Source organism: Phyllostomus hastatus, unplaced genomic scaffold (assembly GCF_019186645.2).
Source record: "Phyllostomus hastatus isolate PE091 unplaced genomic scaffold, TTU_PhHast_1.1 phas_contig_17, whole genome shotgun sequence".
Lineage (NCBI taxonomy): Eukaryota > Metazoa > Chordata > Mammalia > Chiroptera > Phyllostomidae > Phyllostomus > Phyllostomus hastatus.
In genome coordinates this window covers 40,790,065-40,806,774 of record NW_025333664.1, presented here as the reverse complement: position 1 = coordinate 40,806,774, position 16,710 = coordinate 40,790,065, and the positions used below count along the sequence as shown (strand labels likewise).

Genomic DNA, 16,710 nt, shown 5'->3' with positions numbered 1-16,710 from the left:
CATATTGCTGCCTTCTTTCAGTAAGTGAAAGTAATATTGGTGTTCAAAACATTTGCTTTTATGATTTTGTGAAAGTAAGTTTTAGCACTTTTCACATGTTTTTCTCTAGGCACAGTAGTGACTGGCTGGTGACTATCTAATGGAAGGGTAGAAATGCTGAAGCGACCTTGACCAGCAACAGTTGAAACAAAGGAAAGTTTTGGTGAAGGAGTCTCCTTATCACGTCAACCAGAGTATCATTTTTATAATTGAAAAACATGTTAATGTCCTCCAAATGCTACTTACTCAGACCTGGTAGATATAGATATGGGGAGAAGGGGAGAGGATTTAATCATTCCTGAGAAGTATAGGTAGGAAAAAGTATAGAGTAGGAAATGAGACCGCAAAGTATCTTGGGTAGATCTTTTCCATTTCTTTAGACCTTAGCTTTCTGTCACATTCTCCTTGGGAACCAAATTCTCTTGACAGTCCTTTCAGGGTTTCTTCCTTCAAGACAAAAGGACCATTGCTGGATCTTCTTGTTCCTAGATAGATGCCCATCTTTTCCTAAGTTGTTCCAACTTGCCAGGCTGCTTTTGAGTTAGCATCTGGATCCCTTGCAGACTCAGCAACTATTGTGAGTCAATGTGTATATTTGTACTTCTTCAGGATGACAGCTAGCCCAGGGTCATCACCTGGAGCAAGTGCCCAGAAATGCTCTTTAAGACTAATTAATGCACCAGAAGTCACAATACCATTTGTACATGTGAGGCCAAGAGTAGCCAGAATTGGTATCTGTATTTGAAAGAAAATCTTTTACTACTGTGGCTTCACTATATAAGAGTATGTTTGACTATATCATGGTTATGTAAATTTCTTTTTATTTCAGATGTGCAGTTTTCTTAAATATTTTTCTCATCCCCAACCAAATAATCTTTTTGAGATTAAGTCATTCACTTTAAAAATACTCTGGGAAATTGTCAGGGAAAGTGAGTTGTTAACTACTGAATATGTAAATAACCATTTATTTTGAAAAGGTCATTGCAGATAACCATAATTTACTAAAATTAAATGTATTACTGCAATAATAATAAAACATAATTTATTAATACTAAATATACTGAATATTATATTATTCGGTATAATAAGTAATTTATTAATAAATAAACATAATAAATATTTAATTTACTATAATTAATTTATTGTGTTTTGGTAATTTATTATTGTTATTACTTTTTGTAAAGGAATGAAATTAAGAATTTGGTGAAAAGGCAGCTGTCAGTTGCAGGTGTTACATCAAAATCAAATTTCTTCTCTAATTTGTTACCACCCTTAATTTAGAGGAATTCCTTGGATACAAGGGATTTTTATTATTGCTTTTGTCCAGTTTCTGAAAGCTTATCTGTGTCTCCCATAGGCAGTTGCTAGAGAATAATAAAGAACATTTATTTATAGGATGAGTTTCAATGTAGATGAAAAATCTGTAGCCTGTTATTAACTCCTACCTCTTATCTTTCATAACAAATTGGCTATTGAGAATTTCTTTTCAATTGACATTCCTCAAGAGTTGACATTATTTACTTCTTTTTTGGTTGATCTTTTAAATATACATCTTATTCTCCTTTGCCTATTCCTCCCTCTTTTGGCCAGCCGGAGCTAGGGTGTAAATGTATACCGAGTAGCAAATGGTAGATCCTGCTTTATGTCAAAAAACAAGACAGTTCTCATCCTCTAGATCTGAGCTACTGCAGCAGGAAGGTCCTTCTGGCTCAAAAGACAGGGCATGTTCTCCTGACCTTTCAGCACCTTCCTACATTCCTGTACACGTTTGCACAACTTGTGAGCTGAAGCCAAGCAAGGGAGGCCAGGGTGTCAGGGGCACACAGAACTCCTCTGTGAGAAGGAAACAAGGCCCTTAGTGTTCAAATCCTGGCCTCATTCCTTATTAGGGCATCTAACCATAGGAGAGTTATTTAATATCTCTATACTTCATCTATAAAATGGATTATAAGCCCTCCTTATTCTAGGACTATTTTAAGGATTGAGATACTGTTTCAATGACCAAAATGTGTCATTTTTCTCAGTGAACGTTAATCTTATTATTTCTCATGAAATGCCCACCCATATTCTTTCACATTTTTGTGATCATGTAACTATCTTCACAGCCTCATGGCTCTTTTAAACCACCTCTTCTGAAATAACTTTATTCATAGAATCACACCCATTTTTTTTCATCTTTTTGGTGTCTGCTTTCCTAAACTATAAAGTACATATCGCATCTAAGAATTTGCCCCCAGAATTAGAGATTTTATTCTTACAGGTATATTTTCTGTGTTGTATCTGAAATCTATCAGTTTGTTGTTGGTTTTCTGTTGTTTTGTTTTCATTATAAATACTTCCAGCACAGCTTCATCTCTGGACTGCTTTTAGTGTAAGTTGTAGGAGGAAGTGCACTTATTTTTTTAAGGTATATATTTTAAACAATTTTTTTAAGTGTGGTATTGCTAAAGATAGAAGGAGAGGGTTACTCTTTCTTATTTTCTTATTTGTTTGTTATTGTCACTTGGACTAGGCAACAGTGAGTTATTTTAGACAATGAGGACTGGTTCCTTGATTGTCCCCTTTGGAATTAAGATGCCCACTACCCCAGTACTATCATGAGGAAACACTCATCAGTTGTCCTCACTACAACTAAGTCCCATCCTTTTGTTTCCATTTGAGTTTCCTCAGATCCGAATGCTTCCTCTGTACTGTAGGTGCTGATCTCAAAATAGCTTTGCCCAATCTTAGCAGTTTTTACATCTCTGTGTTTTAACTGCGGAGCCCTTTTCTCAAACCCACCTAACTGAAAAGGTATGGCAGAGGAAGCCTGCTCAGGACCCCATGGCCATGCCTGTCACTCTTTTTCTCTGACCTTTCAGCTATCTCCATGAAGTAAAAGACAGACAGTCACAACAGATCTTGTTCTAGAAATGTGAAGAGGGACAAGAGATTTGGTTAATGTCAGAGCCTGGGGAGCTGGGGTCCTTCAATCATCATTCAGGCAGCATAATCTATTGAGGCTGCTTCATGTCAGGCTCTGTGTGAAGGCCTTGATACCCAGTGGCAGTTTCCACTTCAGATTGAAGGAATCATTTTATCTAAAAACTAAAATCAGATCAGCATTGTAGGAACACAAGGAAAAAATTATATGTGGGTCAGGAGGAATCAAGTGAGAAGCACTACCCTTGCCCTCCCCACAACCCCATACCCAGACCTGAGTTTTCTGCTTATGGAAGAAATACCACCATGTATTGGCCTCTGGTTCCAAGGGTGTACCATATCTTTTAAGTCAATATCCTCACCTCACAAGGTAATATATTCCAGTTAGTACTGGATTGAGTTGTCAGTAATTGTCATACATGCATGAGGTTGTGCCTGTGCTCCTCCATTCAGATCCACTAGTTTAGTGTGCCTCTGTCACATTGTCTTAATAGCTAGGACAAGCCCCTACTCTGTTCTTCCTCAACAATGGTTAGCTTTTCTTGGTTGCTTTGATTCCATATGGATTTTAGTATCATTTCAAGATACCTTACATTCAACCCATAAATCAGTCTAGGAGGGGAAATGACAATAATGTTTAGTCTTCTAATCTGTGAAAAGATACATCATTCCTTTAACATTACCTCTTTACTTTTTAGACTACTTTAATGTCTCTCAATAACATTTCAAAACTTTCTATATATGTTTCCTTGTTAAATCTATTCCTATGGGCTTTGTATTTTTATGTCATTCTAAATAATATCTTTTCATTTCATTGTCTAAACATTTGTTGCTAGTAGATAGAAGTGCAATAGGGTTTTTGATGGTTTATTCTATATCTATTAACTATGCTAAACCCTCTTATTCTGAGCATTTTCTGTAGATTCTTTTGGAGATTCTGTGAAATTATGCCACCTAAAATAATGATAGTTTTGCTTCTTCCTTTGTAATTTATAATCTTCTATTTCTGGTTCTTACATTACTGTACTGGAAAGGAGTTCCAGTGCCTATGTTGATAGATATGATTTAGGGGACATTCTTATCTCCTTTATGGTCTCACACATAAAGCTTTCAATGTGTTACATTTAAGTTTAGTGGTTGCCATAGGGTTGAGTAGGTATTCTTTAACAGATTAAGGAAATCCCCTTCTATTCCAAGAATGCTAAGAATTGTTTTTTCATAAATGGGTTTGAATTTTATGAAAAATTTTTAAAACATCTATTGAGGTGATCAGCTGACATTTGGCATGTATTCTACTAATGTGGTAAGCATACAGATTGATTTTAAATGAAAACCTATACATGTATTTCTAGGATATACCTAATTTGCACATTATTGAATATGTTTAATAATATTTTGCTGGGATTTTTGTAAGCATGTTCATGAGTGAGGTTGGCCTCTAATTTTGTTATTAATAAAATGAGTGGATTTGTTTTCCCTTTTCCTATACACTGGAAGTTTCTCTAGAAAAATTTTGTTTCTGAAGGTTTTGTACAATGTGCCATTAAAGCTATCTGGTATGGCTTTTTTTTTTTAATTGAAAAATAGAGTTTTTTTTTCACTGTGATTTAATTACTTTAAAGCTTATAGAATTAGTCCTAACTGATGTGGCTCAGTGGGTTGGGTATCATCCTGCAAACCGAAAGATCACCAGTTTGATTCCTGGTGAGGGCACATGCCTGGTTTGCAAGCCAAGTCCCCAGTTGGAAGCGTGCAAGAGGCAACTGATGGACATTTCTCTCATACATCAATGTTTCACTCCCTATCTTTCTCCCTCCCTTTGCCTCTCCCTAAAATTTAATTAATTAACAAAGAAAAGCTTATAGAATTATTAGTTTTTATTTATCATCTGTGTCTATATTTGTTAAGTCATATTTTACTGGAAATTTGGCCATTTTATTTAAATTTTCAAAGGTATAGGCATAAAACTGTATATCTATTCTAAGCATCTACAGTTGTATCTCTTTTATTTTTAATGATACTTATTTGTGCTTTTTTATTATTTTTTAAAATATATATAATCTTCATTATATTTTCCATTACTATTTAGTCCCCATATACTCCCCTCCCCTCAGCAATCTCCACACTGTTGTCCATGTCCATGAGTCCTTTTTCCTTTTTGTTCAATCCCTCCATCCCCTAACCTCTCCCCCACCACTAGCTGTCATCCATTCTCCATCTATAAGTCTGTCTCTGTTTTGCTTCTTAGTTCAGTTTGTTCATTAGATTCCACATATCAGTGAAATGATATGGTATTCATCTTTCTCTGACCAGTTTATTTCACTTAGCATAATGTTCTCCAGGTCCATCCAGGTTGTAAAATTTTAATAAAATTTTACCCTTTTATCAAAGGGTAAAAGAAAAAAAATTCTTTTTTAAAGCCAAGTAAAATTCCATTGTGTAAATATCCCGTAGTTGTTTTATCCACTCATCTATTGAGGGACAATTGGGCTGCTTCCATATCTTGGTGATTGTAAATGTGCATTCTTTCTTGATTCATCTTATCAGAGATCCGTCAGTCAATTGTATTAGACTTTTTTTTTAAAGAAACAACTTTTCATCTTATTATTTCTTTGCTTCTACTTTCTTTGAGTTTTACTCTTTTGTTTTTTCAGTACTTCTTGAGATAGATGCCTCTTTCATTAAGCTGCAATCTTTATTTCATTCTGATAAATATATTCAATCCCACACATTCCCAATAAGTACTGCTTCCACACATAATATCTGCCACTTTCATTATTATTTAGCTTTCAATAAATAATAAAAATTATTTATTTACCTATTTTTAAATTTCCAATTTCATATTTTGTTAGCCCCTTAGTTATTTAGAAGTATGTTTCTTAATTTCTAAGCAAAGATTTATGCTAGTTATCCTTTTGTTGTGAATTTTTAACAACTCTTTGGGCACAGAATATAGATTGTATGAGTTCAACTCCTTGAAATCTTTTGAGACTTCCATTATGACCTAGAACAGGGCTCAGCAAACTTTCTGTAAAGGACTAGGTAGTAAATATTTTAGGATTTGCAGCCCACACAGTGTCTGACAATTATTCAGCTCTGCCATTGCTACGTGAGAGCCAGAATAGGCAATATATAATTGAAAGAATGAGGCTGGGTCACGGTAAAACTTTATTCTTGGACTGATTTTGAATTTCATGTAATTATCACATCACAAGATATTTCTTCAACCAGTTAAAAAAGTAAAAACCATTCTTAGTTTGCAAGCTGTGCAAGAAAAGGCACCAAATTGGTATTAGGCCCTGTAGGCTATATCTGTGGATTTTCAGCCTAGAGCAGTAATATTCAAGCAGTGTGCCACAAGAATTTTTAAAACATGTTAATATCTGACTATTTAGTCAGGGGCACTGACCTCTGTTCCCTTACATTGTCCAATTAAAAAAAAAAATAACTATAGCCAACACAACAATAGCCATCTGGTTTGAATGAATCAAAATTACACCCTTTATTTTTTGGTTAAATTGGCAAAAGTATTTATTTTTTTAGTGTGCCGCAGCGTTTTGGTAATTGGCTTATATGTGCCATGAGATGAAAAAGATTGAAAATCACTGGAGTACCTCCCTCTGTCTATTTTGTACCTACCATTTATGCTTCTTATTTCTTGTACCTTTTCCCTTATTCTCCACTCTTCCTCTCCCTGCTGATAACCCTCCATGTGATCTCCATTTCTGTGATTCTCTTCCTGTTCTATTTATTTGCTTAGTTTGCTTTTGTGGTTTCGTTTTTTTGTTGTTGTTGTGTTTTTTGTTTTTTTTTTTTAGGTTCAGCTGTTGATAGTTGTGACTTCATTGTCATTTTACTGTTCATAGTTTAGGTCTTCTTTTTGTTAGTTAAGTCCCTTTAAAATTTCATATAAGGGTTTGGTGATGATGAACTCCTTTAACTTGACCTTATCTGGGAAGCACTTTACCTGCCCTGACATTCTAAATGACAGCTTTGCTGGATAGAGTAATCTTGGATGGCGGTCCTTATCTTTCATGACTTTAAATACTTCTTTCTAGCCCCTTGGCTGCAAGGTTTCTTTTGAGAAATTAGCTGATAGTCTTATGGACACTCCTTTGTAGGTACCTCTCTCCTTTTCTCTTGCTGCTTTTAAGATTTTTTCATTCTCTTTAATCTTGCATAACTTAATTATGATGTGCCTTGGTGTGCTCCTCTGAGTCCAATTTCTTTGGGACTCTCTGGGCTTCTTGGACTTCCTGGAAGTCTATTTCCTTTGCCAGATTGGGGAAGTTTTCCTTCATTTTTTTTTTCAAATAAGTTTTTTGTTTGATTGTTTATTTCTTCCTTCTGTTCCAGATTGTTGATTTGAGTCCCAGTTTCCTTCCCTTCACTGTTCCCTGTATATTTTTCTTTATTTCACTTTGCATAGCCTTTACTTCTTCCTCTATTTTGCATCTATACTCAGTCATTTCTGTGAACATCCTGATTACCAGTGTTTTGAACTCTGAATCTGATAGGTTGTCTATCTCCTCATTGCTTAGTTCTTTTTCTGGAGTTTGCTCTGTTCTTTTCTTTGCGCCATATTTCTATATCTCAGCAGTTCTGTTACATTGTAATGGCGGAACCGTAGATATTCTCCAGGGTGTGGCAACCCACTTCGCTGTGTTGTGGAGCTGTATGTGGGGGGAGAGGTCAGAGAGGGAACAATGCCACTTGCTTGGGTCTCGCCCCCCCTTTCATTTAACTTTCCCCGCTACCCACAATCAAATTGGCCCTTCTGGTGCTGATTCCCAGGTGGATGGGTTTGTGTACATTCTAGGACCCTATGGGTTTCTCCAACGAACTCTCCTGTGAAGCTGGGAGTTTCTCTCACCTCCACAACTCACACAAGTTTTTTACAGCCTGGGGTATTGAGGCTCTAGTTCCCCTCATTGAAACCATGGGTTGCATGATGGGTCTCACTCCCCATTTGTTCCTCCCAGCTTATCCACATGCAAATATGGAACCACCCCATCTGTCAGCCACCCCCTTACCCAGCCTAGTGTGTCGCCTTGTTCCACATCCTCTCCACCCCAGCTGCCTATCTCCAACCTTCATACCAGTCTGGGTGAATGTTTCTCTCGTAACTCCTTGGTTGTCAGACTTCCATACAGTTCAATTTTCTGGCAATTCTGGTGGTTTTTTGTTTTTCAATTGGTTGTCGGCCTTCTTTTGGCTGTGCGAAGAAGCAACACATATCTACCCACACCTTCATCTTATCTGGAAGTTCAAAAGATCATATAATTTATCTTTATTCTGTTAATGTAGTAAGTTGCATTGATGGATTTATAAATGTCAAATCAACCTTGGTGTTTTATGGAAAATACCATTTGGTCAAGATACAGTATCCTTTTTTATATATTTCTGGACTCAATGCTAACCATTTGTAAAGGGTTTTTACATCTTTGTCGAGATATATAGACCATAGTTTTCTTATGCCCCTATGAGCAAATATTTCACCATATATCCCAAGACCAACCACAGAAAAGGTGTTCTACTGATAAATAGTCTTTGGTCAGAAGGTCTAGGCTGAAGACCCATATTCATTAGTTTATCTAAATTATTTAAAATATTAATTAATTCACTCATTCAACAGTTAATTTGCATTCTAGCAATATGCCAGGGATAGTGCTACTCATTGCAGGTTTTACTCCTTTATCTCCAGCCACCCCTCTTAGTCTTCATTGCAAATTCTTTCTTATATCTCCAACTTCTAAACATTGGAAGGCCACAAAATATAGTCCTTGAACCTCTTTTCTTATCCAGTTATCCAATCTTGTGGCTATAAACACCATCTATCAGTGAATAACCCTTATAAATCTATACCCTTAGCCTCTACCTTGATTTCTAGCCTGATATATCTTCTGCCACCTTTGTACACTACCACTGGATATCTAATAGGCATCTTAGACTTAGCTTGTGCAAAATTGAGCTAATGAGCCTCCCCTCAGGAAAAGGCGGCTTCAGCCTAACAATTACCAGGCTATACAACCATGGCATGATCCTTCAGTCCTTTTTTTTTCCTCTCCCATTTCATTAGCATTCCTCAGCAACATTCAAACTTTATCCAGAAACCAGCCACTTCTCCCCAGTTCTCCTGCTACCTATTCTGATTCAAACCATCATCATCGCTTGCCTGAATTCAGTAGTTTCCCAACTAGTTTCTATAACTTTCCCAACATAGCAGCCAGACACTACCTTTAAAATATAGGTTAAATTATATCCCCCACTTTCCCTAAACCACCCAGATGGCTTTTATCTTCTCAGAGCAGAAATACAGAAGCCTTAAAATTTTCTACAAGGCCCTTCTTATTACCTGTCCAACTTTATCTCCTTCTATTCTTTTTCTTGCTCACTCAGTTCCAGTCACTGTGTCTTCCATGCTGTTGCTTAAACATACTAATTCCACTGCCACCACAGGGCTATTGTATTTACTGTTCCTCTACCTGGAATTCTCTTCTATGAGATGACTCTATGGCTTGAGGTTCATTCCCTCATTTCTGTCAAGTCTTTACTGAAATATCATATTCTCCTTAAAGCTTTCCCTGACCATGTGATCTAAAATTGGGGAACTTACCCCCTCAGAGAGAGCCCTACTGCTCTTCCCTTCTTTATTTTTCACCTTGCACCTTCATATATTTTATGTATTTATGCTGTTTGTTCTCTGAAATTCTAAGCCCAGTGATATGAGGAATTTTTTTATTTACTGCTGTGTCCCTAGTGAATAGAACATTATCTGTCATATATATTTTTGAATAAATAAATAAGCAAGTGTGAGAGTGAATAAATACAAGAGTTACAAGTCAGACCCAGTCCTTGACCTCATGGAGCTGACAGTCTTCATATTAGTGAATGGAGAAAAGTCAAAGAAATTCTCATGGACAAAAGAAGTGAGAGGGAAGAAAGAAATCTAAAAAAGATAGGCATCAAAACCTTATGGATTGCCCACATGGTAGAAGTGGGTCCAGTGAAGGAAAGCAGAGCCTGTGTTTAAAGAGTAGAAGGGAATGAGGATAATGCAGTATCTTGGAAGCAGAGGAAAAAGGTTCAAGATGAAAAAGGACTATAACTAGGACCTTGTAGGTGGTAACTGGGTTAGTCATCATCTCTGTTAAGAGTTATTATGTATCAGGATCCATGAAGAAATGTTGCCAATTCCAAAACTGGCTTCAGAAGGATGCAAGGCCAAAGGTATGGAGTGAGGCAAGGCTGTGTAATGTGCATAATGTGCACAACATAGGCACTTAAAATGAATAATGCCATTTCTGTAAATGACAACATGAAAAAAAAAGAAAAACCTGATAACGATTTGTCATTGGAAGTTTTGCCAAAAGAGTTCACAATAGAGGATAATTGTGGAGCAATCCTTTTTTTCTGCCCTGCTAAGGTCAGCATCTATTCCGTGGGTGAGAGCCTTAATGGTCATGGCAGGTCAGGGACATCAGTTGGCTATTCTCATTTCTTTGGTTTGACTTTTACTAGTTTTTGAAAATTCACTGTTTTTCTGTTTTGAATCAACAGGTTCCATTTTTCGGGCCTCTGTTTGATGGAGCCATAGTGAGTGGGAAGTTACTGCCAAGCCTTATATGTGCCACATGCATCAATGCCAGCAGGGCTGTGAAGTGCCTCATCCCACTCTACCAGAGCTTGTATCTTTTTACTTTAAATATACAATTTATTAGGCATACCAGAATCCAGAATCCTGGCAATTTTTCTTCCAAGGTAAGTATTAACAACTGTGTTGAAGAAGGAAGAGGAAATTGTTTTCAGTCTGTGTTGAAAATAATGTGTGATTTTCATACCATTTGTTAATATATATTAAATATAGTAATTCTGTGCTGCATCAAACTTAGGAAGAGTTTATTTTCATAATTTAGTTATATAAATTTGTGCTAAGAAGCTGTGACTCTCAAGAGATGTCATATCTTCCCAGGTATTTTTCCCCAAGTTCCGACTCCTTCATCCATCCCTATTTGTTGCAGTTGGTAGTGGGGTCTCCAGAGTGCCTACCAGAAACCAACAGCAAACGAAATAACTAATACATCAAAGAATGTAGCAAGTACCACCAGAGAAGTAAAAATACTGTTCTAGAGGTTAGAGATGGGAGAAATTGCATCTAGTTGAGAGGACAGGGAAAAGCATCCTTAACCAAGTTACATTTGAATTTATCAGTAAGAACGACGAGAAATTCTTTTGTAATTTTTCCAAATCATTAATCTGCTTCTCTAATTCTTAATCTTCTCTAAAAACAGAAGAAATTTCACTTTTGTAATTTTTCTAAAAAATTAATTGGCATGCTGTAATTTTAAAATCCAGGCATGATAGCTGATTATAAGAAAAAGAAATTAAGTGACTTCATAAAATTGCTGCAGAACTCATCTACCCCCCTAATAAACCATAGAACATCTTTGTTTCTAATTGGTATTGATAGTGATTATAAACACTGCATTTGACCTTGTTCTCTCTACTTCTCCCAACCTAACTATAAGTGATGTGTCACTAGAGGTCAGGGGTGAGGGGTGGGTGAGAAATATCATGTGTGAATAGATACAGTATATGAAAAATACCTTTCATTAAAATCCTGGTCACTTCATTGACTGATATTTTGTCTTTAGATTTAAAAAAAATACATATACCATGTGGCAACTTGAAATTATCATAGAAATTAGTAATAGAAAACAGCTATTAGGTCCCATCTGGTCCCTCTCCAGAGGCCAGGGCAGCATTATTCCCTTCAGTGTGTTCTCTGATGCTTTGTCCAGGCTGGTGGTGCGTGTTTTGGAGATGGCATTCTTTGTAGTGATTTCTGCAGCATTCTAGACTTAATTGTATGGCTCATGTTGATTTAGTCTTCAGCATGGAGTTTTTATTTCACATGCTGTTAAAAAGAGTTTCTTGGTGGAAATGAGAAAGACCTATTCAGCAATTGGCTTGTCAATTTGCATGTCAACCAGCATAAGTGGGACACTCATCAGTAAGTATGTTGGATCAAGGCAAAAAAAAATCATTTGCAAACAAAAATTCTGTTTTATGTAAGTCCATTGTGATCTTTGTCATGTCACCTTTTCCACCCGTCTAACTTCTCATTATAAAACACATGCTTTGTTAATTTTATTGAACACTGCTTTCTCAAATAAGAATTAAGGTGACATCAGAATAACCAGGTTTAGGGAAAACAATATTTTTAAAGGTTCAAAGGATAGAATTCAGCATCACTTTATAAACTTTTCAAGCAATATATTCAACTAATATGGATGCCAGTTAGGGCTATTGATGTGGGTTAGTAAATGATGTGTTCTAAAATAACTCATGAAATAGCCAGGTTGACATCTCCAAGGACAACTTAGTATAGAAATTAGGAAAGGGAACACCTATTCTGTTGATTATTATAAAAATATTAAATATTTCTTTTGTCTTATACCTTGAGAAGATTTAGTTGGTGCTACTCAAATAATTCAAGACAATAAGTAATATATGTAACTTTTTATAGAAATGTAGTCAATGAGAAAACCTTTGCAATCACTTAACTACTCTTTTCTTTTCTTTTTTCTTTTCTTTTCTTTTTTTTTTCCTAGAGAGAGGGGGAGGGAAGAAGAGAGGGAGAGAATTATCGATCAGTTGCATTTTGCACAGGCTGCAACCAGAGACTGGCCTGCAACCCAGGCATGTGCCCTGACCAGGAATCAAACTGGTGACCTGTCACTTTATAGGATTATGCTCAACCAACAGAATCATGATGATCAGGGCTTAACTACTCTAATTCATTAATTTCTGCCTGCCATAGGGCTAATATTGAGGCCGGAAACCAAAGAGATAATAAGAAGTAAAGTGAGGGGGGAAGGAATTTTTTGTGTACTTTTGTTCATCTACTTGTAATTAATTTGCTCCCTTAATTTTTTGTTAAAGCATCTTGATCCTCACATGCTTTGGCAAAACTCTAAACTAGTTTCTGTAACAGCTGATATCTGGAATCTGCTGCTTTATGGAGATCAGTCTTAAATTTGAATTTTGAAAAACACTATTCATGGTATCGAGTGTCTCCTTATATTTGTTCATTTACCAAATAGTGTGGACTCCAGAAATATTGAGCCCAGTACTAGGGGCTCTAGGTACATGGGGACCAAAGCAGATGAGCTTCAGGGCCTGTGCTTCATAGAGAAACAAACAAGCTGATAAGTTCTGTAGAACAACTACAGGGTGGGGGAGATGGTTATGGGGAGGGGTTAAACCATAGGGAAAAGTCCTCTTTGGAGAGATCAAATAGGCTGAGATTGGAGGGATGAGAGAGAAGCTGTCCCCAGGCAGTAGGGCAGTATTCTATGCAGAGAGCACTTAGCAAGTATAAGGACTGAGGGTGTTCTCAGGTGGTAAACTTGGGTTTGTTTGGGGTTTGTTCTTTTTTAGAATTTTATTCATGGTCAAGTCCATCAGGGTGCCTGTGACAGACAGAAGAGCAAGCTTCCAACAGAGATGGTTTTCAGGGTGGTACCTGAGAAAGCCAAGCTTCCCTAACCCTTTAACTTCATGGCACCTGCCTTTCAAGTTCTAATCTTAGTATAGCATCAAGGCTGCCTGAATCAGGACCACAGGTGGGGAGGAAGTGTAGGGGCTACCACCACAAGCCTCTGCAAGCCCCCTAAGGCTGAGAAGATCAGTAATAGTGTGGACATACCTGAAATCATATCTGGCTACATAACCTCTGGGTCCAAATACAGAATGAAACTGCTTGTTCTTTTTGAACCCCTTGTTCAAAAAGAAGGGAAAAGTGACTTTAAAGATGCTAAAATATAAAACATTTTCCATTCTTCTGTGGCTTTGCTCTCAACTGGTTTTGGTATTTTTTATTGTTTAATATCATTTTAAGTAAAAAATATTGAAATTTAAATTATTAACATTAATTTTAATCATTCTGTGTATAGTATAATGCCAGTTTAATATGCAAATATAAGAACATTTTAACTCATATGGAATCACCTGAATTACACTTTATATTTCATAACTCCTACATGGATATATTTTGTTCTTACCACAACCATGCATAACTAATAAACGCTGCATAAAACTAATTTATCTATTTTTATTTCACTCTTTATATGCACATATTGTACTAAATCTCTACTTTCAGTTTACTGATAAGGAAGGACTAGCAGGAAAATGAACTATGGGTCACTCTGTATTTCCTTTTCCTTCTATGTCATCATTTTCAGGGTAAATTGTTTATTTTACCCTGTTAATAGAGGATTCCCAACCTAGGATAGTGCACCTTGCAAATTTTTTCAACGTTCTGATGGTGGGAAAGTGGTACTTGAAATTCCAAGAAACCATACTTGGAATTTTGAATTTTGATCTTTACTCAGCCTAGCAATATTAGGTACAATAATGAGTGTTGGCAAAGAAAGTGTAATTTCTTTGTCAACACAGGCCAATTTATATGGACAATGCTGTGTCCTTATTTTGTTTCTAATATTTAGATTACAGTTGTTAAGTAGAACATTGCCAAACTGCTCGTTTCATCCAAATTTCATTCACTTTCTAGGTATCCAAATGACTGTTTTATGAAGAAAGGGCATGCTGTAGTTCAGACATTCTATAAATCCTTTAAAAAAGGAGCTTGCGCTTTTTTGTATTGACCATAGATAACCAAACATTGGAACTGATGATAAGGAGCCATTAGAGTTAGTTTGCAGTAGTTATTCTCTCCTGTCTCTCTCCAGCTAATGATTATTGTGCTTCACTGCCTTAGAATAGTGTCAATTGAGATTCAGTCTAGAGATGTGGACATTTCCTTATCAATTTTGTTTAGTATTGTTCAAGAAAATGCAATATTTCCTAGTAAGCTGAGGACTGGGAGCATTGTTCAAATGGATTTGCTTTTTTTCCCTTAAATTTTAGGATCTTTTTGAGCAGTACATCCAACTTAGAACCTATACAAAGGAGTTCTTATTTGGCGTGGCATTGGCTAAATGATCATTGGACCTGAGTGGTAAAGGCTCATACGAGACTAAAAAATACCCTTAACTTACATGATAAAAAAAAAAAATGTTAGCACAGTAGGGATGTGTTTGGAAAGTACCCTCAGTAACATTTCAGCCTAGCTCCTTTGTTCCTTCTGGGTTTTCTGGTAACTTCCTCAGCAGACTAAATCAAATCTGTCAAGTGAAGCTTTCGTCCTGTGACCACTGCTCTTCTGAGTGATGAGGGCCAACTCACCTGCCATCTGCTTTTTTTATCCCTTGTGGGCAATCAGAGGGCCTGTTTCTGTGCCTAGAGTATTGCAAATGGGAAGCTTGCCACATGTCATGTTTACAGTTCCCAAGCCAACTAAAGATTCCAAAATCAAAACATGGTCAGCTGATAGAAGTTTCCAAAACCATTTGAACCAGTGTTTTCATTCTCTTCCTCAGATAACTTATTTCAGGGAAAAGGTTGCACACAATATGTATTGTGCCCATTAGGAGGAGGTTACCCAAAATCAGACAGATGGTGGTGTTTTAAAATAAACATCCACTTCAATAAAACAATAGTCTCAATGGCACTTGCCATCTCTGCTCCCTGGAAGTATCAGCATTTGACTGAGAGAGCTGGGGTGCCTAAGAAAAGTGATTTTTTACCTCATTCTTTCACATGTGAAATTTAGTTTCATTTACAGGTAGCAGATATATATGATAATACTAGACCTTCTGTCTTAGATTCATGACTTCTTCATATTGCTAAGTTTTATTCTCAATTTACACACCTTCAAAAATGGTCCTTCTTCCTAGAGATACAACAGTCCTATTTCTTGGCTCTCTAGCATGATCTTTTTTGTTTTTTCTGAGAAGACTTTTAATTTCCTCCATTTGTCTCCATATACTTAAGAAAGTGTATGAAAATGAGGCAGGTGGTACAATGTGGTTTATTTTGCCATGCAGCACCAGTTAAGTGTTTGCCAACATTTACTATGTCCTTGCCATGTACCAGGCATTGTCCTAGCCACTAGGAATAAATATATGAATAAAATATTCCAAGTAAGGGGACAAGAGTTGCTTATGGACTAAGCTCTGAAAAAGTACATCACATTTTTTAGAACCATAGATGCTTCATACAGCAGAGTGTGGGAGTCACACACAGGATAGAGGGGATGAAGGCATTTCAGAGGCAGTGGGAGGAGTTCAAAGAGTAAGTGAGGACCTAACCTCAGATAGTGGCAAGGGGATAGATTGGATACCTATGTAAAGCAGGTAGATTAATTCAGTGTGGAAACTGCTAGATTTGTTGGAGTGCAGAAGGTGATGAGAAGAGGATCAAAGACAAAACTTTTTGGAGCATCACATTGAAAGAGTAGGCTTAGGTAGAGGAGGTAAGGAGAGAGAAGGGGAGGAAAAGGAGAAAATAGTTTCTCAGCAAAGCAAGGAGGAGAGAATGAAGCTTTAACTTCACCAGAGTAGACAAGCAAGACACAAGCTCCTGGGAGGTTATATGCATGGCCACTTCTAGCAGTCTCAAGTCTTCACTAGAGAATTGGGTATAATATGACCTAGAACTGAATTGTTTCAAGGAGAGAGGCAAAAAACATTTCAGATAACAGCACATAACCAAAAAGGTAACCAAAAGTAAGGGGTTGGTAGTGCCTAAGGATGGGAAGTGCACAAGAGGGGGCTGAGCTGAAGAACAGCAGCCAGCCATTCTGGAGTAATATTCCATACGTGAGGCTGTGCACAATGCTTCTCT

At 36.8% G+C, this 16,710-nt stretch overlaps 1 protein-coding gene across 9 annotated transcripts in view; it reads left to right on the top strand.

Annotated features, from left to right (window-relative positions):
• The window catches only part of RALGAPA2 (Ral GTPase activating protein catalytic subunit alpha 2), a 386,278-nt gene that overhangs the window by 268,977 nt on the left and 100,591 nt on the right, over positions 1-16,710 (top strand). For 8 of the 9 annotated variants that reach the window (XM_045833596.1, XM_045833597.1, XM_045833593.1 and 5 more), the window contains one exon: positions 10,522-10,649. In XM_045833596.1, the coding sequence (XP_045689552.1) occupies positions 10,522-10,649 (128 nt within the window). Of the gene's footprint in view, positions 1-10,521; positions 10,723-16,710 lie in introns of all 9 variants that reach the window. The other variant, XM_045833595.1, reaches the window with a different exon arrangement.